Raw genomic sequence first — 25347 nt, forward strand, 5'->3', positions numbered from 1 at the left:
GAGCTGCCTGCTCTAATGGAAACAGACGACGAGATGACACCCCAGTGTCCCACCACCCCAACCCCCAGGCCACGGACAGGTACTGTACCGATTCGCGGAGAATGCAGCAGTTCACAGCACATCTTTAAGAAAAAAGCCGAAATAAACATGCTAATTAATTAGGTAATCACGTAATTGTCGGCCCAGATCATAGACCATGCAATCGGCACTGATCTGGGCCGACATGCAATTGGAAGAGGAAATGGGCATGTGTATTTCGGCTTTTTTCTTAAAGATGTGCTGTGTGCCTTCTGGCTACTGCTGAACCCCTGCGTGCCTCGTGGCAATGTATCGGTCGGTGGCCTGGAGGGTGGGGGCCACTGCACCAGCCAACCTGCGATGACTCAGTCTAACACACCATCATCAGTGTGCTCTGCGCTGTCTTCCCAATTCCAGTAAGTGATACTACACTGTACATACATTATTTCTACTTTATATCGGCTGTGTATTTTTACGTGCTATTTGGTATGATCTGGCAGCTTCATAGCTTAAAGGTTACTGGAGAGCGCTTGCGCCGTGTTTCTGCCAACAGCGCTTGTGTGAGATTTTCTGCCGACGGCGCTTGTGTGAGATTTTTGCTACGGAGAACAATGCAGTAATGATTGTGGAAAAGTATTTCTTCTTTATATAGGCTGTGTATTTATCATATCATTCCTGATTTTACTATATGTTACTGTTATTTTAGGTTTTATGTGTTATTTGGCATGATTTGGTAGGTTATTTTTGGGTCTGCGAACGCTCACAAAATTTTCCATATAAATAAATGGCAATTGCTTCTTCGTTTTATGACATTTTGGCTTACGAACCGTTTTATAGGAACGCTTTACCTTCGGATGGTGGGGGAAACCTGTATTGATGCTGTGAAAACAGAGGAGCAGCGCACAGGTTTTTTTTCCCGAACAACAGCATAGCAATGAGGTAGGATCATACAGGAAATGCAGCAAATGTGCCGTAGGCTCATCCCAAAGACGTGTCCTGCTTATGGAAATTCCTGCAATAATTGTATGAAAGGAATCATTTCACAAAATGCTGCATAGCTACAAAGAGAAAGGTGCCTATAGTTGCGGAGGAAATGGAGGAAGTCTTTGTGGATTCTCTACAGACTGCTGGTGCTGGAAAGACAGAGTGGATTGTTCCAGTGACTGTGAATGAGACAGAAATTCCATTCAAGCTTGACCAGGTGAATCTCTTACCCGTGGATGATTACAAGTCTCTCAAAGTAAAGGGCAAGCTTTACCCAGAGGAGTTAAAAGTGACTGGCTATACTGCTGAGAACATATCAGTAAAATTAGCCTGTATAGTGACTTTCAATCACAAGGGGCAGCACCTTAAGGCACAGCTACTGATTGTAGATAAGAGAGTTCAGCCAATATTAGCTTTGACTGCATGCGCAAGGCTCAACTTGGTGGAAAGAGTTTTCGCAGCGGCTTCCCAGACCAAAGATGACCAGGTAACACTCAAAAAAGAGTTTGCAGATGTCTTTGAGGGGGTCGGATCCTTACTCGATGTAACTCAAGAAACTTGTAACAGCATCCATGAGAGCTCCGGAGAGGTTCTGCAAGAGAAACACAAGAAATCCACTTTCCATTGACATCCATACCAGCTACACCAGCATGACAGTCAGGATGCCAGTGCTGAATGGAGTGATCTTGACGAAGAAGTCATCAGTCTTGCTTCCACATCATGCAGCTTTGGTTCAAAATCTGACTCTCATTGACTTCTAGCTAAAGACTGGAAATCAAAAATATCACCACAAGTCTCTCCAAAGTTGAAGAGAAAAAATAAAAAGGAAGATGCCGAGACTACATTGACCCAAAGGTCAGAATAACAGCAACACAAACCAACAGGAGGAGTTGCTAGCTATGATAGATAGCCAACAGAGGGAGGTCTGTGAATTGAGACAGAATCATTTGGAACATGTGTAAAGACTCACTGATCAAGGATGTAGTCCAGGGCTCTGTTATGAGGCACGTGGAGTGAATTATGGTCACACAGCAAGAACAAGATCAGAGATGAACAGATAGGATCTTGGCAGAAGGATGTGAAAGCAATGAACACAGATCAGAGTTCTCAAAAGGACATTCCTATTAACACTGCAAGAGAAAGCAAGATATTTGTGGAAACAAATAGCAGTCCAAAACAGATCATTAAGCCACTACAGAGACAGATGCAGAGTGGATGAGTGAATAAGGGACTCTATTTGCTTATTACAATCGAAGTTAATATAAGTATCTTTGTTTGAAAGTATTATTGTGTCTTGTAGATTTATGAGGACATACTAATATGCTTGGTTTTCTTTAAAGGGGAAGATGTGTTAATATGTGTGTACATAATAAAGAATTTTAGTGCTCAGTGTGCAATGTGGGTGGTTCACCCGAAACTGGAAGGGATGTTGGCGAACAGGATACACAAACACACACATATGCTCTTGGTGGGCTGAAAGTCCCAAGTAAAATGTGGTTGAACTGAAGCCATTCTTTAAATCTGTAAATATAGTAATTCCAGCATTTTTACCCATGTACGTTTGTCTTTGTTAAAGAACAAACATATCAAGATTTAGATTCAGGTTTAATATCATCAGCATATGTTGTGAAATTTTGTTAGCTTTGCGGCAGCAGTACAATGCAATACATGATAAATATTTTCTTAGAAACAGAATTACAGTAAGTATATATAGTATATGTATATTAAATAGTTAACTTAAAATAAGTAGTGTAAAAAACAGAAATAAATTTTTAAAACAGGGTGAAGTATAATTTACGGGTTCAGTGTTCATTTAGAAATCGGATGGCAGAGGAGAAGAAGCTGTTGCTGAATCACCCAATGTGTGCCTTCAGGCGTCTGTACCTCCTTCCCAATGGTAACAATGAGAAGAGGGTATGTCCTGGTGGTGGGAGACCTTAATGATTTACTCCACCTTCCTGAGGCACCGTTCCTTGAAGATGTCCTGTAACTACAGAGGCTAGTACCCATAATGCTGACTAATTTAACAACTTTCTGCAAGTTACTTTGATCTGGTACAGCAGCCTCTCCAATACCAGATGGGGATGCAACCAGTCAGGATGCTTTCCATTGAGCACCTGTACATGTTTTAGGTGACAAACCAAAAATCCACAAACTCCGACTGAAATATAGCCATTTTATTGCCTTCTTTAGAGCTGCATCAGTATATTGCAACCAGGTTAGGTCCTCAGAGATATTGATACTTTCTCTCTCTCTCCACTTGCATACTCTCTCCACTTCTGATCCCTCTAATAGGAGTGGTTTGTGTTCCCTTATTTCACCCTATCTGAAATCCACAATCAGCTCTTTGGCCTTACTCATGTTAAGTGCAAGGTTGTTGCTACGACACCACTCAACCAGGTGGTATATCTCACTCTTGGATGCCCTCTCATCACCATCCAAGATTCTGCCAACAATCATTGGAAAATTTATAAATAGCATTTGAGCTATGCCAAGCCTCTCAGTCATAGGTGTAGAGAGAGTAAAGCAATGGGCTAAGCACACATCCCTGTGATGCACCAGTGTTGATTGTCAGTGAAGAGGGGATGTTATTTCCAATCTGAAGATTGTGGTCTTTTGGTTAGGAAGTTGAGGATCCACTTGCAGAGGGAGGTACAGAGGCCACAGGTTCATAGCTTTTGAATAAGGACTGTGGGAATGATGGTGTTAAACACTGAGCTATAGTCAATAAACAACATGCTGACACAGGTATTTGTATTATCTGGGTGTTCCAAGAACTAATTATGACTAATTATGGTACATTGACAAATAAGGAAATTGAATTGTTAATTCTGTATCATCTTTCACATACCTAGACAACTCTAGTGCTTTACATTGAACAAATTACATTTATTGATGTAAGATAGGTAAAATAAGCAGTTTAGAAAGGTTAGGTTCAACAAATAGTAATCTATGAATTCTAATTATATTGGGTGGAAGATAAATAATGGCCAGAACAATAGGGAGAATTCCACTCTGTCAATATCTAAAATCATTTCCATTAATTACAATAAGATCCAGTGCAAGATTTTCCGAATTATTTGATTTGTCCTGACCAATCCAGCAGAATATCCTTATAAACTCAGTCAAGATTAATTCTGCTGATAAGGCCATGATACATATAAAGTCATAGAATCATAGAGAACTACAGCACAGAAACAGACTCTTTAGCCCATCCGCTCATCCACCCTGAACCATTTAAACTCCCTGGTCCCATCAACCTGCACCTGGACCATAGCTTTCCATACCTTTGCCATCCATGTATCTATACAAACTTCTGTTTTGTGTTGAAATCAAAATCACATCCACGACTTGTGCTGGCAGCTTGCCCCACACTCTCATCACTATCTGAGCAAAGAAGTTTCCCTTCATGTTCCTCTTAAACTTTTCACCTTTTATCCTTCACCTATGACCTGTAGATGCAGTTGGGTTACCCAACCTCAGTATAAGAAGCCTGCTTGCATTTTCCCTATCTGTACCCCTCATTATTCCCTCTATTTCAGGGAATGAAGTCCTAACTGATTGAAACATTCCTCATAACTCCGGTATTCCAGCCCCAGCAACATCCTTGTAAGTTTTCTCTGTACTCTTTCAATTTTACTCAAATCTTTCCTGTAGTCAGTGACCAAAATTGTACACAATATTCCAAATTAGCCCTCACCAATGTCTATTGCAGCTTTAACAAAACATCCTAACTCCTGCACTCAGTACTTTGATCTATGAGGGCCAATATGACAAAAGCTTTCTTTACACCCCTATCAGCGAATAGGGTGACACCACTTTCAATGAATTATTCCTGTATTCCTAGATCCCTTTGTTCTACAGTACTCTTCAGTGTACGACTGCTCACTGTATAACACCTGCTCTGGTTGGTCCGCTGAAGATGCAACGCCTCACACTTGTCTGCATTAAATTCTATCTGCCATTTTTTAGCCTATTTTTCCAGCTGGTTCAGATCCTGCTGCAAGCTTTGATGATTTTCCTCACTGTCCACTTCACCCCCAATCTTGCTGATGCTTTTAACCACATGATCAGTGATATTGATGATCAGCAACACACCCTGCACCAATCCCTGCTGCAGTTCTGAAGTCACAGGCCTCCAGTAGGAGAGGTAACACTTTCTGGGTTCTCCTGCAAAGCCAACATCTAATCTAATTTACAACCTCATCTTGAATGTTAAGTGACTGCACCTTCTTGATCAACTTCCCATGTCTTAACAAATTATCAAATTCCCTTATCAAATGTCTTGCTGAAGTCCATGTAGACAACATCCACTGCCTCGTCTTCATCATCTTTCCTGGTAAATTCCTCGAACAGCTCTACAAGATTGGTTAGACATACCCAGCTATGTTGACTGTCCCTAATCTGCCCCTCTATCCAAATACTCATATATCCGGTCCCTTTGAATATCCTCCAGTTACTTTCCCACTGCTCATTGGCCTATAGCTTCCTGATTTATTTTTAAAGCCTCTCTTAATGAGTGGAACCACATTAGCTTTCCTCCCATCCTCTGGTACCTCACCTGCTAATCATGATTTAAATATCTTTGCTCAGGCCTCTGTAATTTCTACACTTGCCTCCCACAGGATCTGAAGTAACACCTTGTCACTTGTCCACCCTAATTTGTCTCAAGACAGCAAACACTTCCTCTTCTGTAATCTGTATAGTGTCCAAGACCCCACTGCTACTTCGCCTCACCTCTGTAGAGTCTGTGTCCATCTCCCAAGTAAATACAGATGCAAAAAATTCTTTTAAGTTCTTCCCATCTCTTTTGACTCCATGCATAAATTACCATTCTGGTCTTCCAGAGGACCAATTTTGTCCCTTGCAATTCTTTTGCTCTGAACATAGCTGTAGAAGCTCTTAGGATTCCCTTTCACCATGTCATCTTAGCCCTCCTGATTTTTTAAAAATGTTCTCTTGCATTTCTTGTGTTCCTTGTGTACCATATTTGTTCCTATCTGGCGATACCTGCTTTGCACCTCTAAGATCTAAGTTAAATTTCTGTCTTTGAATTAAGTCTCCTCTTGTAATAATGTCTAACATACTGCATTATATCATAATTGCTGTTGCTCCTAAATGTTTGCTTCTGGTAACTAGCATACAAGCACATCTTACTTGTGTTGAACATTAAAACTAATCCACAGACTGTGTACACTTCTTGCTGCCTCGGTAAAGCAGCCATTATTACTAATTGATGAAAGATTGTAACACATTGTTGTGACGAGGGACTTGGGAATGCTTGTGTATGAGTCGCAAAAGGTCGATTTGCAGGTGCAACTGGTTATCAAGAAGGCAAATGGAATGTTGGCATTCATTACTAGAGAGGCTTGAATTTAATAGCAGGCACGTAATGCTGCAACTGTACAGGCCACTGGTGAGGCCTCATCTGGAGAACTGAGTACAGTTCTGGTCTCCTACTTGAGGCAGAATATACAGGCTTTGGAGGTGGTGCAGAGGAGGTTCATGAGGTTGATTCCAGAGATGAGGGGTTAACCTATCAGGAAAGATTGAGTCACCTGGTGCTATACTCACTGCAAGTGAAAAGAATGAAAGGGAATCATACAGAAGCAAATAAAATTCTGAAAGGGATAGGTGAGATAGAGGCAGGAAGGTTTTTTCCACTGCTAAGTGAAACTAGTACTAGTACTCCAGATTTGGGGGCATAGATTTAAGATGGAGTTAAGGAGAAACTACTTTTTCCCAGAGAGTAGTAAATCTGCGGAATTCTCTGCTCAGGGAAACAGTATAAGCTATCTTATTCAATATAAGGCGCAATTGTATGGCATATTTTTGCATAGTAGGAGTACTAAAGGTTATGGGGAAGAAACTGATAGGTGGATCTGAGTCCACAGCCAAATCAGCCATGATCGTATTGAATGATGGAGCAGGCTTGGTGGACCAGATGACCTATTCCCGATAGTTCTTCTGCTTCTTCCCCTTCCCACTGGGCCAAGAGTAAAAAAAATCCTGAAAGCACATACTGTCAGGCTCAAGGACACTTATAAAACGATTGAATAGTTCTCTAGTATGTTAAGATGGCTTTTGACGGCATTCTACTTCATTATGACCTTGTCTGCTAGCAGTGCTCCTTCCCTGTAACTGTCATACTTCATTCTGCATTTGTTTTTGTTTTCCCCTGTACTACCTTAATACACTGTTGTAATGAATTGATCTGTATAAATGGTATGCAAGACCATCGATCCCTCAGTATATATGACAGTAAAAACCAATTTACCCAACCTATACCATTTAAATAATAAGCTATTTTTCTGTTTTGTGTACCAAACTGGACATCCTGATATTTTGTTTCACATTTTATTCCATCTATGTCCCACCCATTCACTTAGTTTGTCCATATTTCCTTTAAGGCTCTCAACATTCTATTGAGTAATTTCAATACCATTTTCTTTAGAGTAATCAGCAAACTTGGCCACCTCAGCTAAATCTTGGATAGAGATTGTAAATACTTACGGCCAGGCATTATTTCCTGTGGTACCACACTGGTCATAATCTCCCAATTCAAAAGCTCCTGAGAATAACCTTTGCTCCATCAAAATTTGCCTCTGCATTTCCTTTATTACATTAAGGAATATAAATTAAGATGTTTTGGAGATTCTCATGGTCTTCTCCAGACTACTTTGTTCAATCAGAGCGTTCCTGGCTGGATATGCAGTTGCTCTTGAGTAGATAATCAATTGCAATCCATTTGCAGAAGGGATTTTATTAAATATTAAATATCAATAGAACACAGTGAGACACTTGGCCCAGCGGGAGGACAGAATTCAATCTCATTGCTGTGGAAAGGAATCATAAATAGCTGATCACATAAAAGTTGCAGGTGAATGTGTATTGCTTGAAATTCCAGCATCTGCGGATTTCCTCGTGTTTGCGTTTATAAATAGCTGATTTTGATTCCTCTTCTATTTTCTTTCACTTTCATTAAACAAGGTGGTGCATGCTGAATAAATACTTGATATTTTTTTGCTAGGCTTGTTAACTTTTAAATATTAACTTAAGACATTATTCCTCTTCTAATATGAAATAGATAAAGCTTAATCAGCAGCAATCAATTAGTTGTGACCAAAAACTATTCTTAAGGTGCAGTATAATTTCCTCTGACAATTTTAATACTGATTGATTTTATCTCCACCTCCCATGATGTTGTTGATTTTGTCTGTACATATCCAGACCCTTAGTACAGCTTCCAATAATTTTCCGACTGCTGATGTCAGACTCACCGGCCTGTAATTTCCTGGCTCATTCTTACAGCCTTTCCTTAAACACTGGAACAATATTAGTTATTCCCCCAATCCTCCGGCACTTCACACGTGGCTAAGAATGTTTTTAATATCTCTGCTAGGCCCCTACTGTTTCTGCACTAGCTTCTCACAGAGTCTGAGGGAGCACCTTGTCAGGCCCTGGGGATTTATCCACCCTAATTTGCCTCAAGACAGCAAACATCTCCTCCTCTGTAATCTATAGAGGGTCCATGACCTCACTACCATTTTGCATTACTTCTATAGATTCTGCATTCTTCTCCCGAGTAAATACAGTTGCAAAAAAAGTCCTTTTACGTTCTCCCCCCATCTTTTTTGGCTCATATATAATAATCTGGATATTTTCTTTACATGAAACATAGAAATGTTTGGGCAATTTTCAACAATTTATTTGTACACTAGTTTTACTAAAAGGTAAATTACCACTCACAGACATTAGTTTTCATAAAGGAAGATTTTAATATTGTTAAAGCTAAGGAGTGCTCAACCAATGCAAGTAGTTATTACCTCTTTAAGATCTGTTCTGGTTACACTGCGAATTTACTCCAAGCTTTACCTTCACATTTCAGAAACCTGCTGGCTTGCTGTCAATGCTTGATGAAGAAAGAGAGACTCTTCAATCAACAGAACAAAACCTCGGCAAATGGCTGCAGACTCATTTGGAAACAGCTCAGATAAATGCAGTGTACATGTCCATGAAGGATGGAAATGAGAACGTCCCATTAAAAGGTCAAGCCATAGCGTTCACTGTTATGCATTATGCAGGACGGGTGAGTTTAAATGAGATTAATTGTGGGCAGCATTTAGATTTGAAGAAATCATTACTTTTATTGATTGTGTTGCTCTACAAAATAGTCTCAGAAACTGCAAATAATCTAGTCTGGGTAAAGAGAATGCTTCACTGTTGAATAACATATTGACTTCAAAATATCCCTGGTATCTACAGATAGTATTTCAGAAAATTGTTCTCAATCAACATAAAAATTTGCTGCCACGGAAATCATTTCACATTTAGAGAGCAAAGTATACTTGCTAAAAAGCTTAGTAAGTCAGCTGTTCATTTAAGTAGAGAATTTAAGTTATCAAAAATTCCAGGTTAATATTTCAGTAGAGACCTAAAAGCATGCTGCGTCACTGAAGTGGAAATTTAGCTGCCTTTGTCTCCCTTTTCACTAAATGGATAATCTCTACATGGAGCCAGAGGCTATGAGTAAAACGCTGAATGAGTAACTTGATATTGACCAGGGCAAGGATGTGATAGATTAAGGGGAAGGTATGCTGAGATTAATTAATTTATTTAGTGATATGGAGCAGAGCAGATTTTTTCAGCCCAACGAGCTGCCCTGCCCAGCAACCCATCTATTTAACACTAGCCTAATCACGGGTCAATTTACAATGACAGATTAACACAGTCTTTAGACAGTAGGAGGAAACTGGAGCACTCACATGGTCACATGCAGCATGTACAAGCTCCTTACGTACAGTGCCAGAACTGAATCCAAATTCCAATGCTCTGAGCGGTAATAACGTCACACTAACCGCCACGCTACAGTGGTGCTCCAGAGTCGCAAAGTTTGGGCACTTCAATCAGGAAAGAGGAAGTGCTAGGCATATTGAAGCCCATCAGGGTGCATAAGCCTCCTGGACTGGGTAGAATTAAAGAAAGCAGTGGAGGAGATTACTGAAGCTCTGGTAGAGATTTTTGCATTTTCATTCACCACAGGTAAGGTATCAGAGGACTTGGAGATAGGTAATGTTGCCCTCTTGTTCAAAGTGAGCATTAGGGATAAGCCTGGTCCAGTGAGTCTTTCATCTGTGGTAGAAAAGTTGCTAGAGAAGATGATGGGAGGGGAAATGTCAGAGAGTGGTGGGGGGCATGGAATGCCATGCCATGGCCGTCAGTAGAGGCAATTACATTGGGGCATCTATGAATTTCTTAGGTAGGGTGATAGAAACATTGAGAGCTATGTGGGAGGGAAAAGTGAGATTGATTTGAGAGTAAAAGGTGAGTACAATATCCTGGACCGAATGCCCCGTACTGTGCTGTGATGTTAAAGCTGACCAGCTCCTTGTCAGTCGTTTTCAATGCCTTGCTGATTCAAGCACTTGTCAAAATATATGTAGTGGTCAGAGCATCCCACTCCACTGCCTTCTCAGGCTGTGCATTCCTAATTGAAACCATGTGAAAAGGTTTTCATCAAATCTACTGTATGTCTATTAGTTTTAAATGTTTCCATTATGGCAAAAATGTTCTCACTTTCCTTTCTTACTATGCCTTCATAATATTGTACAGCTTAATAATTTCCCCTTCAATGCCTCTGTTCCAAAGAAATAAAAACCCATTGTGTCCAATCTCCCCTCATTGCTGAAATATTGCATCCCAGGCCACTTACTGATTGAGCCACAAGCAGCTGTAGGTGCAAAAATAAAGAGCTGCTGGAGGAATTCAGCACATCAGGCAGCATCTATGGTGGAGGGCGGGGGGGGAGAGAAACAGATGGACAACAATTCAGATTGAGACCATTCATCTGGACTGAAACTTGACTTGCATACCATCAGGAATATCAACTGACCACAACAGTGCATTGGGGTAATAAAGGTAAAACAATAACAGTGCAAAATATAAAGTTACAGTTGCAGAGAAAGTGCAACTCGGGTAGACAATGAGGTGTGAGGTCACAACAAGGTAGATAGTGCTGTCAGGAGTCAATCTTATCGTACTTGGCAGCCATTCAATCATCTTATAACAGCAGGACAGAAGCTGTTCTTGAGCCTGGTGGTGCATATTACGTTTTGTAACTCCAAAATATTAAATTGATTGAAAGCAAAAACATGGAGCCGGGAATAATGTATCTTTTGTTAGTTTTTTCTTTAAGTGAAGTAGCTTTATAGCATCTAGTCCTGACGAAGGGTCTCGGCCTGAAACGTCGACTGCACCTCCTCCTACAGATGCTGCCTGGCCTGCTGCGTTCACCAGCAACTTTGATGTGTGTTGCTTGCATCTAGTCCATAGCTTTCTGCCAGAGTGCAGGTGCAGATGCTAGTCCAAAAAAAACCTATTACAGTATAGTGATAAAGTCCTTTTTGTGTGTTTATGCTGAGAAAATCTTTGGAGTCTTCTTCTATATTCATTTGTAGATAGGCCTTAGCTCCATCCACTTTGCTGAAGTGGTTTCCTCCAGAAAGGTTTGCAAAATTATCCTCTATCCTGTGCAGAGGGTCTTAGTCTACTTTCAGCAGTGTTGATGTTGACCTTAACATTACCACAAATCTTGACAGATCAATTCTTCTTAGCTACTGGGACCATTGGCATTGCCCATGAGCTACACTCAACCTCAGAAAGAATTCTTTCAGTCTCCATGTATATTTAACTCATTGGCTATTTTATCACAGATGGTATAAGGAACTGGACGGGTTTTATAAAACTTGGGTTTGGCATTGTCATTTAGTTCTATTTTACCCTTGATTTGTTGAATTTTCCAATCCCATCCTCATTGCCACTGTTATGTTTTGTAACTCCAAAACATTAAACTAATTGAAAGTAAAAACATGGACCCAGGAATAACATACCTTAGTTTTGTTTTTACTTTAAGCCAGGTGTGAATGTACAATGTAGTGACGTGACATATGCCATGCATGTTCTTTTACATATAACCCATAAAGAATTATTTAACAACAAAAACTGCTTAATCAAATACTATATTAACAATATTACTGAAATATTAAATACACAACAGTATGTGCTTTCAGGCTTTTGTATTTTCTGCATGATGGGATGCAGGGAGAAGAGAGAATGTCTGGGGTGAGTGGGGTCTTTGAATATTCTGCTTCCTTTACTGAGTCAGTAAAAAGTATAGACAGAGTCCACAACACCTCAATACCTAAAACATAGAACATAGCACAATACAGGCTCTTTAGCTGAGGATGTTGTGCAGCTCTCTTACCCCTACTCCAATGTTCCTAATGTAGCTGCCTCTACCACTACCCCAGCAGTACATCCCATGCACTTACCACTCTCTGTGTAAAAATCCCACATACCTCCAAATTTCAGCCATTACCTTCCTCCAAACCACAACTAATTAAATAAAGTAAGGAAGATGTAGGATCAGATGATGTGCTGTAGCTGCATGATGTGGGAGCTGGTGGACCCCATTGTGATTCCTGGTGATCACACATGCAGCAAATGATGCAGTGTTTGAAGGAGGGGGAGAGTTATCTGGATGCTCTTTTTCTGGAGGTAGGCACACTCATTAGATTAGTTGCCTCAAATTCAGTCTATGGTCAGGGACAAGAGGGTGTGACTGCGAGTGAAACAGGTAGTGGGATCCAAGAGACGGTGCTGGAGGAGCCTCAGCTCTTGGGCTTGTCCAACAGATCTGTGACTCTTGCTCCCTGTGTGGATGAGAGTGGGGGCTATAGGAAGGATAAGCAACCTAACTGTGGCACAATGGTCCAGGGAGCCATTCAAGAGTGGGGAGAGAAGAGAAACGTAGTGGTAATTGGGGACAGTATAGTCAGAGGAATAGACAAAGTTCTCTGTTGCAGGGATAGAGCGTCCCAAAGACTGTGTTGCCTGTCCGGTGCCTGGGTTCGGGAAGTCTTATCTAACCTGCAGAGGAATTTGCAGAGGGAGGGGAGGATCCAGTTGTCATGGTCCATGTAGGCACCAACGACGTAGGTAGAATGAAGAAAGAGGTTCTGCTGAGGGAATTTGAGTGCCAGGGACTAAATTAAAAAGCCGAACCAAAAAGGTGGTCATCTCTGGATTACAAATGATCCACATGCAAATTCACACAAAGTTAAGAATATTAGAGAGTTAAGTGCTTGGCTCAAGGTTTGGTGTGGGAGAAGTGGGTTTGAATTCATGGGAAGCTGGCACTAGTATTGGGGAGGGAGGGAGCTGATCCATTGGGACGGGCTCCACCTGAACTGTAATTAGACCTGGATCCTGGTGAATCGCATACATAGGATTGTGGATAGGGATTTAAACTAAATAGCGAGGGGGGTGGATTCAAAAGATTGGAGAAGTGTGGATAAAGTAAAAGAGAAAAGTGTGGATAAAGATAAAGTAAAAGCAAAAGTTAAAAAAGAGAAAAGTAAGGGTGGAGTGCAGAAAAGTCAAGTGCGTAACAGAGAAAGATGACTAGATTTTTAAGGGCACTTTATCTGAATGTCCGTAGCATTCGGAACAAGATCAGTGAACTTGTGGCACAAATGGGTACTTTGCATTTGTCTTCACTGTGAAAAACACTAGCAGTGTGCCAGAGGTCCATGAGTGTCAGAGAGTAGGAGTGTGTACCATTGCTATTACAAAGGAAAAAGTGCTAGGCAAACGCAAAGGTCTTAAGGTGGAGAAGTCACCTGAATCAGATGGACTACATCCCAGATTCCTGAGAGAGGTTGCCAAAGAGATAACAGATGCATTGGTCATGATCTTTCAAGAATCACTTGATTCTTGCATGGTCCCAGAGGACTGGAAGTTTGCAAATGTCACTCCACTCTTTAAGAAGCGAAGAAGGCAAAAGAAAGGAAATTATCGGCCAGTTGGCCTCACCTCAGTGGTTGGGAAAGTGTCGAAGTCCATTATTAAGGATGAGGTTTCGGGGTACTTAGAGACTAATGATAAAATAAGTCAAAGTCAGCATGGTTTCTGTGAAGGGAAATCTTGCCTAACAAATCTGCTGGAGTTCTTCTAGGAGTAAGAAGCAAGGTGGACAAAAGAGTGACAGTGTATGTCAATTAATTGGATTTTCAGAAGACATTTGATAAGGTGTCACACATGAGGCTGCTTAACAAGATAAAATCATATGGCGTTACAGGAAAGGTACTGGCATGGATAGAGGATTGGCTAACAGAGAGGAGGCAGTGAATGGGAAAAAAGGGGGCCTTTTCTGGTTGGCTGCTCGTGACTAGTGGTGTTCCTCAGGGGTCAGTATTAGGACCGCTACTTTTCACATTGTTTGTCAATGATTTGGATAATGGAATTGATGGGTTTGTGGCAAAGTTTGCGGATGATACATAGATAAGTGGACGAGTAGATAGTGCTGAGGAAGCAATGCAATTGCAACAGGACTTAGGTAAATTGGAAGAGTGGGCAAAAGAGTAGCAGATGGGATACAGTGTTGGGAAATATATGATAATGCATTTGGCAAAAGGAACAATAATGCGAACTATTATCTAAATGGGGAGAAGGTTCAGAGACCAGAGGTACAGAGGGACTTAGGAGTTCTCGTGCAAGACTCCCAGAAGGCTAATTTACAGGTTGAGTCTATGGTAAAGAAGACAATTGCAATATTGGCATTTATTTCAAGGGGAATAGATTATAAAAACAAAGAGATAATGCTGAGGCTTTATAAGACACTCAGGCCACACTTGGAGTATTGCCAGAGGAGGTTCACCAGGATGATTCCAGGAATAATGAGGTTAACATTTGAGGGGTGTTTGGCAGCTTTGTGCCTGTACTCACTGGAATTTAGAAGGATGTGTGGGGATCTCGTTGAAACCTACCGAATGTTAAAAGGACCAGATAAGGTGGTTGTAAAGAGGATGTTTCCTATGGTGGGGGTATCCAGAACTAGAGGGCAAATCCTCAGAATTGGAGGGTGACCTTTTAGAACAGAGGATTTTATTTAGCCAAAGAGTAGTGAATCTGTGGAATGCTCTGCCACAGACAAACTGTGGTGGAGGCCAAGGCTGTGAGTATATTTGAGGCAGAAGTTGATAATTTTCTGATTGGTCGGGGCATTAGAGGATACAGCGAAAAGGCAGGTGTAAGGGGTTGAGTGAGATCTGGAATCAGCCATGATGGAAAGGCTGAACAGAGTCGATGGGCTGAAAGGCCTAATTCTGTTCCCATGTCTTATGGTCTTATGGACCCTTCTCATGCCTGTGTCACCTCCTGGTAAGCCTTAGGCTCGCTCAGCTCGCTTCCGCCTAGGAGGAGCAGCCTTCGGCCCTGCCAAACTGGGTAATCAAGTTTGTGTGGATTCTGTGTGATGTACCCCACCACGCCAAATAACAGACAATACACCATATGCGATTAAATGATTACACTTTATAGATCTTACTGGAACTATGTAACCAATAGAGATACAATATAAAAGGAAAGTAAAAGGCGTCAGACTTATCAAAGTTCAACCACTTCATGCACAGTGGAGCTCAATTAACAGAGTCCCCTTTCCACCATTTGATCCCCTCTGACCTTCTCGACCAGCCGCCTGGGACCAACCACGGTTGTCGACCAGAGTGCGTCCAGCACGTCCTTCGTGTTCGGTCTCCTCCCGAAAAACCCTGGGCCTCGGACTCCCGCTCAGGGTCCATTCCATCGCCCAGCTTACAGCATCGTGTCTGCTCTCTCTGTCCCCATTGCACCTTCTCCCCAAAGCCCGCGAAAACAATAGCTTACAGACACACAAGAAAGAATAACATCTATCCCAATTGGTTTGCAAATGAATACAATTCTCGTTATCAGTAATTATAACCCAAACAACCTGCTACCGTTAACTCAGCAGTTAACATTACAGAGAAGCCATTTTATTATAACATAACAAAGAAGTCACTGTATTAGCCTTAGCAGTAACCTAAAAGAAGAAACCCCTTACACTCTCCCCCCACCAAATTTAGTCATGTCCTCATGACTTCTAAATAACTCGCCAACCCTTTCTGCAGACACATAAACCCAATCCAGGTACAAACAGTGACATTGCTCCCCAAACAGTAGACCTTATGCCCTGTTCCTCAGGAGCTACATAGCCCAACCCATCTGGGAGTCTCTTAATCCTCTGAGACATTCGTACCCCCTTACCTAAACCCTTCAGGCTTGGACACTACTGGGGATACCTTGGGTCTGCTTGCCTACTCCTCTCTCAATCTCTCACTCATGCTCCCACTGCAACTCAGAGCCCCCTGTCCCGTGTCCGGGGCCCCACTTCTTTTCCTTCCGGGTCCTGCAGTAACCCAGGCTGCCCACAGATAACCCTCCTTACTACCCCTGACTCAGTGGGAGAAGTGCCAAAAGTCTCTTCATCCAACAAGGGGAAGTTAGCGAAAGGCAGCATGTATCACACATTCAGCACATCATCCTTCGAATCTGTATTCTTCCCCATTTCCTTGTTTGGTAGCAGCTGTTTGATTTTGTCCAAACTGAAGCACTTAGCCTGGGCTGCCCCTGCAGCCCCTTCAGCCTCCTCCAATCGAGACATCAGCTTCTTCTTGGACTTCTCCAACTCTCACCCCAGTCTCAGCAGTTCTGACTCACGCTTCATGTCCATCTCCATCTGGGATGCAATTACACCACCAGCTTCTTCCAATCTGTCCTGGATCGATGTGTTGAGTTTCTGCTGATCCTTTTGAAGGTTGGTCATTGTTTCGCCTCTCTGGATTAATTCATCAGTAAACGACCGCAGTTTCGGCTCGGAATTCCGTTTCCCCGTCTCCACTTTGAGTAGATGGTAGTGTTGAATGCTGAGCTGTAGTCATTGAACAATTGCTATTGAACATTGTTCAATTGTCTTTCTTAAAACAGGGTTACCAAAACTGTACACAGTACTGTGAGGCCTCACCAATAACTTACATAACTGAGAACCAATGTCCCTCAGGCTAAACTTGATGGCAGATAAAGATCAGCATGCCAAATGCCTTCTTCACCACCTGTCTACTTGCACCTCTACTTTCAGTGAACTGTGCACTTCTATTCCCAAGTCCCTCTCTTCTTCAACACTCGTCAGTGCTCTGCCATTCACCCTTTAGGTTTTAACTCGGTTTGAATATCCAAAATGCATCTCCCCAGTCTTATTTAAGTTGAAATCCATTTGCCATTCCTCAGCCCGTCTTCATAGCCGATCAAGATCTCTTCATAATTCATTGTAGCTTGCTTCAATGAGAGATTGAGAGAAAACTGGCAGGGAACATAAAAACTGACTGTAAAAGCTTTTATAGATATGTGAAAAGAAAAAGATTGGTTGAGACAAATGTAGGTCCCTTACAGTCAGAAACAGCTGAATTGATCATGGGGAACAAGGAGATGGCAGACCAATTGAATAACTACTTTGGTTCTGTCTTCACTAAGGAGGACATAAGTAATCTTCCGGAAATAGTAGGGGACCGAGGGTCTAGTGAGATGGAGGAACTGAGGGAAATACATGTTAGTAGGGAAGTGATAAATTGAAGGAATTAAAAGCAGATAAATCCCCAGGGCCAGATGGTCTGCATCCCAGAGTGCTTAAGGAAGTAGCCCAAGAAATAGTGGATGCATTAGTGATAATTCTTCAAAACTCTTTAGATTTTGGATTAGTTCCTGAGGATTGGAGGGTGGCCAATGTAACCCCGCTTTTTAAAAAAGGAGGGAGAGAGAAACCGGGGAATTATAGACCGGTTAGCCTGACATCGGTGGTGGGGAAAATGCTAGAGTCAGTTATCAAAGATGTGATAACAGCACATTTGGAAAGCGGTGAAATCGTCAGACAAAGTCAGCATGGATTTGTGAAAGGAAAATCATGTCTGACGAATCTCATAGAATTTTTTGAGGACATAACTAGTAGAGTGGATGGGGAGAACCAGTGGATGTGGTATATTTGGATTTTCAAAAGACTTTTGACAAGGTCCCACACAGGAGATTAGTGTGCAAACTTAAAGCAGGTATTGATGTGGATAGAGAATTGGTTGGCAGACAGGAAGCAAAGAGTGGGAATAAACGGGACCTTTTCAGAATGGCAGGCAGTGACTAGTGGGGTACCACAAGGCTCAGTGCTGGGATCCCAGTTGTTTACAATATATATTAATGACTTGGATGAGGGAATTAAATGCAGCATCTCCAAGTTTGCGGATGACACGAAGCTGGGTGGCAGTGTTAGCTGTGAGGGGGATGCTAAGAGGATGCAGAGTGACTTGGATAGGTTAGGTGAGTGGACAAATTCATGGCAGATGCAATTTAATGTGGATAAATGTGAAGTTATCCACTTTGGTGGCAAGAACAGAAAAACAGATTATTACCTGAATGGTGGCCGATTAGGAAAAGGGGAGGTACAACGAGATCTGGGTGTCATTGTACACCAGTCATTGAAAGTGGGCAAACAGGTGCAGCAGGCGGTGAAAAAGACGAATGGTGTGCTGACATTCATAGCAAGAGAATTCGAGTACAGGAGCAGGGAGGTACTACTGCAGTTGTACAAGGCCTTGGTGAGACCACACCTGGAGTATTGTGTGCAGTTTTGGTCCCCTAACCTGAGGAAAGACATCCTTGCCGTAGAGGGAGTACAAAGGAGGTTCACCAGATTGATTCCTGGGATGGCAGGACTTCCATATGATAAAAGACTGGATCGACTAGGCTTATACTCTCTGGAATTTAGTAGATTGAGGGGGGATCTGATTGAAATGTATAAAACTCTAAAGGAATTGGACAGGCTAGATGCAGGAAGATTGTTCCCGATGTTGGAGAAGTCCAGAACGAGGGGTCACAGTTTGAGGATAAAGGGAAAGCCTTTTAGGACCGAGATTAGGAAAAACTTCTTCACACAGAGAGTGGTGAATCTGTGGAATTCTCTGCCACAAGAAACAGTTGAGGCCAGTTCATTGGCTATATTTAAGAGGGAGTTAGATATGGCCCTTGTGGCTAAAGGGATCAGAGGGTATGGAGAGAAGGCAGGTACAGGGTTCTGAATTGGATGATCAGCCATGATTGTACTGAATGGCAGTGCAGGCTCGAAGGGCCGAATGGCCTACTTTGCACCTATTTTCTTTGTTTCTATGTTTCACTATCTACAAGACTCCTAATTTAGATCCATCAACAAACTTGCTAATCACACCTTGAACATTCAGATCCGAATCATTTACGTTTCCACTCATCAGAGTTATTGATCCGGAGCGCTGAATATGCCGGGCCCTTAGCAATGTTGATTATCCCTCCCAACAAACCCCTTGACCACGTACCATCGCATTAGGACAGAAACTGTTAGGATTCTTCCCCCATGAGACTGCTGAACTCACTGCCACCACATTTAGTATGAAGCACCAGTAGCATTATACTGGTTACTTTTGAACTTGTGTCAGAATGTACTTTATTATTTGTTAATTTATTTGTGGTAAGTGTTACTTTAATTATTTGTGGTAAGTATTACTTTAAGTGTTACAGTAAGTGTGTGAGTTAAATATATGTACTGTGTTGTGCACCTTGGTCCAGAGGAATGTTGTTTTGTTTGGTGTTACACATGTGTACAGTTGAATAACAATAAACTGAAATTGAACTTGAAACAATGAATAATGGAGATTCCTGAGGCACTCCGCTTGTCAGACAATTGACCTTCAACCATCTCCCTCTGATTCCCATCACTGAGATAATTCTGAATCCATCTCACTAGCTTTCTCCCCTGTATCCCATGCGACCCGATATTTCAGATCATCTTGCCACGTAGGACCATGTCAAAGACCTTGCTGAAGTCCATATGGAGAACATCAACTGCCCCTCCATTTATCTGTCCCCTTAGTTGCCTCAACGAAAATCTCCAAAATATTTGTTGGACATGACTGCCCATGCACAAAACTATGCTGACTATTCCTGATCAGGCATTGACTGTCCATGTGATTGTAGATCTTGTCCCTCAGAATTCTCTCCTGTAATTTCCCTTCATCTGAAGTCAGGCTCCCCCGTAATTGCTAGGCCTTCTTGAACAATAGAGCCCCCCTCCTGTCTGATCAGTGGCACTAATATAAGTTTGCATTTGGCCTTACCATGGCAGTGGAGAAGGCTGAGGACAAACTGTTCTATGTGGGAATGGGCAGGAGAATTAAAATTGGCTTGCAACTGGGAGCTCCACATTACCACAGTGAACAGAGAACAGACAACAAGCTCAGCACAGTAGTCTCCTAGTCAGCACTAGGTCTCATAAATGTAGGGGAGGCAACATTGAGCACCAAATGTAATAGATGGGTTTGCAGGAGATACCCATGGATCACTGTCTCACATTAAAAGGCTAGATGCCTCTAAATCTCCTTGACATGGCTCCAAATGGGTGGGTCTTGCTGCTTTTCTCCTGCTACCCATCATGCCACACATTTCTGATCTTGCATTCTACATTGAACCCAACACCACTCCCAGCCCCTTTCCCTCCCATCTATCCCCAGAGACCCATCCTCCACCATCTCATTTCCCACCCTGGCCCTGCCCTAATACCCTCTTCTGATCCTGCTCCTGGCCTTAGCTCTAACCCCAGCTGGGTCCACTCCACACTCTCTGATATCCTGCTCTCTGGCCCTGAGTGGTCAGTTGTCAGCAGAAGCTTCACTTTTGTACCCCTGTTAAAAGACCTCAAGGTGTTTTGAGACCATCATGATGTTGAGTTCTTGTTCCATCACCTCAGCCTCTGTACCTATTGCTTAGGTAACGATTCCTTAATCCCCACCCCAATGGCTTTTTCTCCTATCTCCAATACTCCTTACTTTGTGACCTTCTATCTTTCTCAAACTTCTAATTTCCAATTTCCTATGCAACATCTTGACCCCAGCACTCCTCTTGGCCACTCCAACCTCGTCTCCTCTGAATACCATACTTTCTGTTAATTCTGTGCCAATGCAAATCTCATCATCAAACACAGAAACAAGGGTGGTGCTGATGTAGACTGGTGGACAGACTCCTACTTTGCTGAGGAGAGATGAAATAGAACATAGAACGGTACAGTGCTCTTCGGTCCATAATGTTGTGCTGAACCAATTAACTTAGTAATCAAATGGCCAACAAAACTAATTTCTTCTGTTTACACAATGCTCGTATCCTTCCATTTTCCTCACATCCATGTGCCTATCTAAATATCTTTTGAAAGTCCTGACTGTACCTGCCTCTATCACCGCCGTGGGCAGCATAGTCATGGCAACCACCACTCTCTGTGTAAAAACAACTTGCACCTCACATCTCCTTTGCAATTACGTTCATCTTAAATACATGCCCTCCAATATTAGGCATTTTAATCTGGGAAAAAGATAATCTCTATCTACTCTACCTCTGCCTTTCATAATCTTATAAACCTCTATTAGATCTCCCTTCAGTCTCCACCACTCCAGGGAAAACAACCGAAGTTTGTCCAATCACTCGTTATAGCACATACCCTCTAATCCAGGCGGCATCCCGATAAACCTCTTCTGCACCCTCTCCGAATATGCTCCACATCCTTCCTATAATGGGGTGACCAGAACTGTAGGCAATAACTTCCTGACTTTTGAACTCAGTGCCTCGACGAATAAAGGCAAACATGCTATATGCCGTCCTTTCAACCTGACAGATACTTTCAGGGAGCTAGATTAGATTAGATTAGATTATGAGGACACACAGTCCTCTTTTATTATCATTTAGTAATGCAAGCATTAAGAAATGATACAATGTTCCTCCAGTACGATATCACAGAAACACAAGACAAACCAAGATTGAAAAACTGACAAAAACCACATAATTATAACATATAGTTACAACAGTGCAAAGCAATACCGTAATTTGATAAAGAACAGATCATGGGCATGGTAAGAAAAAGTCTCAAGGTCTCTCGAAAGTCCCATCATCTCACGCAAACAGTAGAAGGAAGAAAACTCTCCCTGCCATGAAACTCCAGCGCTGCAAACTTGCCAATGCATCACCCTGGAAGCACCTGACCACAGCTGATTCTTGAGTCCGTTCGAAAACTTCGAGCCTCCGACCAGCCCTCCAACACCAAGCACTGAGTATCATCTCTGCCGAGCGCTTCGACCCTGGCCCCGGTCGCCAAGCAATAGGCAAAGCCGAGGATTTGGGGCCTTCCCCTCCAGAGATTCTCGATCGCACAGTAGCCGCGGCAGCTATGTACTTGGAACTCAAGATCCCTCTGCTCATCAACACTGTGAAGGGTCTTTCCTCAACAGTATACTTTCTCTTTATATTTGACCTACCAAAATGCAACACTTCACACTTGGCTGTGTTAAACTCCATTTGCCATTTCTCCACCAATATCTGTAACTGACCTATGTCCCACTGTACTCTACACTATTCACAATACCACCAATCTTTGAATCATCTACAAACTCACTCATACATCATCTACATTTTCGTCCAGGTCATTTATATAAATCACAAATAGCAGAAGTCCCACTATGGATCTCTGTGGAACACCACTAAAGACAGACCTTCAGCAAGAATAAGTCCCTTTGATCACTACCCTCTATCTTCTTTGGACAAGCCAGGGAGTCAGACCCTGGTAGCGTACTTGGTTGGCATTGAAAACCTGTGTCAACCAACTGACTGGAGTGTTCAAGGACATCTTCAATCTCTCTACTGTTGCAGACTGAGGTTTCCACCTGCTTCAAAGGGGTGACAATCATATCATTACCCAAGAAGAGTAGGGTGAGCTGCCTCAAAGAATATCGCTCAGTTGCACTCACATCTCCAGGACTAGACTGTGTATTCCCTAGACTTAAGCAGCCAAGGAAAGCAGAGAGGTTTCATTTGTGGGGAGGCATCACTCGATCAATTTCTTTGGATGCTGTGTGATTGCCCGGAGCATCTATCCGGTGGGTTGTGTGTTTAACCCTGTGTTAAACTATTGTCCAGTAAAGTGATTAAGATACATGGGTATGGACGCTGCAGGGGTTGAGCAGTGGTGTGAATCCACGGGGTTACCGGTAACAAATGTGTGTGTATTGAGTGGGGTGGACATTTGTAGCCCCGACGAATTGTTGATTAGGACTTTAAGTACCGTTAAAGCATTAGGAACAGTTACAATCGTGGAGTGGAGGTTTGACAAAATGACGGGCAAAGACTTTGTTTAAGTTCAGACTAGCGCTGACATAATGGCAGTGGTACTGCCTGGCACTACTGGGCCCCGGGAGAGGGCGTGCAGTGGGCTGTCCATACTTTCTGAGAGGAGGGGAGTACAGGCGAGCATGGCGAATCAGAAGCCGAATTTCCCGTATTTGGGGGCACTGACTTTATAGACAGATTGCTTTCATTTCTGCGGAGCAAGGGGAAGGAGTGGTTTGATGTGGAAGGTCTAATGAGTCCTCCAGTGGGGGGGTGAGCATTCTGAGTTGGTAGTGGCCCTCACCTCCCTGGCGAATAAATAGCCCAGTGCACAGCTAGAGAGTCCCAGTTATTGTAGGCTCAGGATGTTCTTGGGAATAACACCCAGCCCCGATGGGGATGAGACTTGGGAGGAACAGAGCTCTCAGATGCTGGATGAGGGGCAATGCTCTGATGACGTGAAAAGACAGCGACTGGTAGAGAGTCTGAGGGGGCTGGCTGATGATGTAGCGAGACTCTTAAGGGCACAGAACCCCTTTGCTCCCTCTGTGGCCTACACGCAAGCGCTAGAAAATGTTTTTGGCATGGCAGGAAGCCCAATGGAACTATGATGGGGTTTCAGAATATGTCTTAGGAGAAGGGAGAGAAATTTTCCAGCTACATTTTTTGGCCAGAGAAGCAGTTGAGTTGCTTGCGGTGTAGAGGGGCCATTCAAATGGCTGAGGTGAATCAGTTAAACATAGAAAACATAGAAAATAGGTGCAGGAGTAGGTTATTCGGCCCTTCGAGCCTGCACCGCCATTTATTATGATCATGGCTGATCATCCAACTCAGAACCCTGCACCAGCCTTCCCTCCATACCCTCTGATCCGCCTAGCTACAAGGGCCATATCTAACTCCCTCTTAAATATAGCCAATGAGCTGGCCTCAACTGTTTCCTGTAGCAGAGAATTCCACAGATTCACCACTCTCTGTGTGAAGAAGTTTTTCCTAATCTCAGTCCTAAAAGGCTTCGCCTTTATCCTCAAACTGTGACCCCTCGTTCTGAGCTTCCCCAACATCGGGAACAATCTTCCTGCATCTAGCCTGTCTAATCCCTTTAGGATTTTATACGTTTCAATCAGATTCCCCCTCAATCTTCTAAATTCCAACGAGTACAAGCCTAGTTCATCCAGTCTTTCTTCATATGAAAGTTCTGCCATCCCAGGAATCAACCTGGTGAACCTTCTTTGTACTCCCTCTATGGCAAGGATGTCTTTCCTCAGATTGGGGGACCAAAACTGCACACAATACTCCAGTTGTGGTCTCACCAAGGCCTTGTACAACTGCAGTAGTACCTCCCTGCTCCTGTACTCGAATCCTCTTGCTATAAATGCCAGCATACCATTCGTCTTTTTCACCGCCTGCTGTACCTGCATGCCCACTTTCAATGACTGGTGTATAATGACACCCAGGTCTCGTTGCACCTCCCCTTTTCCTAATCGGCCACTATTCAGATAATAATCTGTTTTCCTATTTTTGCCACCAAAGTGGATAACTTCACATTTATCCACATTAAATTGCATCTGCCATGAATTTGCCCACTCACCCAACCTAGCCAAGTCACCCTGCGTCCTATTAGCATCCTCCTCACAGCTAACACTGCCGCCCAGCTCGTGTCATCCGCAAACTTGCAGATGCTGCATTTAATTCCCTCATCTAAGTCATTAATATATATTGTAAATAACTGGGGTCCCAGCACTGAGCCTTGCGGTACCCCACTAGTCACTGCCTGCCATTCTGAAAAGGTCCCGTTTATTCCCACTCTTTGCTTCCTGTCTGCTAACCAATTCTCTATCCACATCAATACCTTACCCCCAATACCATGTGCTTTAAGTTTGCACACTAATCTCCTGTGTGGGACCTTGTCAAAAGCCTTTTGAAAATCCAAATATACCACATTCACTGGTTCTCCCCTATCCACTCTACTAGTTACATCCTCAAAAAATTCTATGAGATTTGTCAGACATGATTTTCCTTTCACAAATCCATGCTGACTTTGTCCGATCATTTCACCGCTTTCCAAATGTGCTGTTATCACATCTTTGATAACTGACTCCAGCAGTTTCCCCGCCACCAACGTTAGGCTAACCGGTCTATAATTCCCCGGTTTCTCTCTCCCTCCTTTTTTAAAAAGTGGGGTTACATTAGCCACCCTCCAATCCTCAGGAACTAGTCCAGAATCTAACGAGTTTTGAAAAATTATCACTAATGCATCCACTATTTCTTGGGCTA

At 42.7% G+C, this 25347-nt stretch overlaps 1 protein-coding gene across 1 annotated transcript in view; it reads left to right on the forward strand.

Annotated features, from left to right (window-relative positions):
• The window catches only part of myo16 (myosin XVI), a 541014-nt gene that overhangs the window by 339561 nt on the left and 176106 nt on the right, over positions 1 to 25347 (forward strand). Inside the window, exon 22 of the mRNA XM_072264587.1 lies at positions 8891 to 9091. Coding sequence (XP_072120688.1) covers positions 8891 to 9091 — 201 coding nt within the window. The remainder of the gene's footprint in view (positions 1 to 8890; positions 9092 to 25347) is intronic.

The sequence above is a fragment of the Mobula birostris genome, chromosome 7 (assembly GCF_030028105.1).
Source record: "Mobula birostris isolate sMobBir1 chromosome 7, sMobBir1.hap1, whole genome shotgun sequence".
NCBI classification, from domain to species: Eukaryota; Metazoa; Chordata; class Chondrichthyes; order Myliobatiformes; family Myliobatidae; genus Mobula; species Mobula birostris.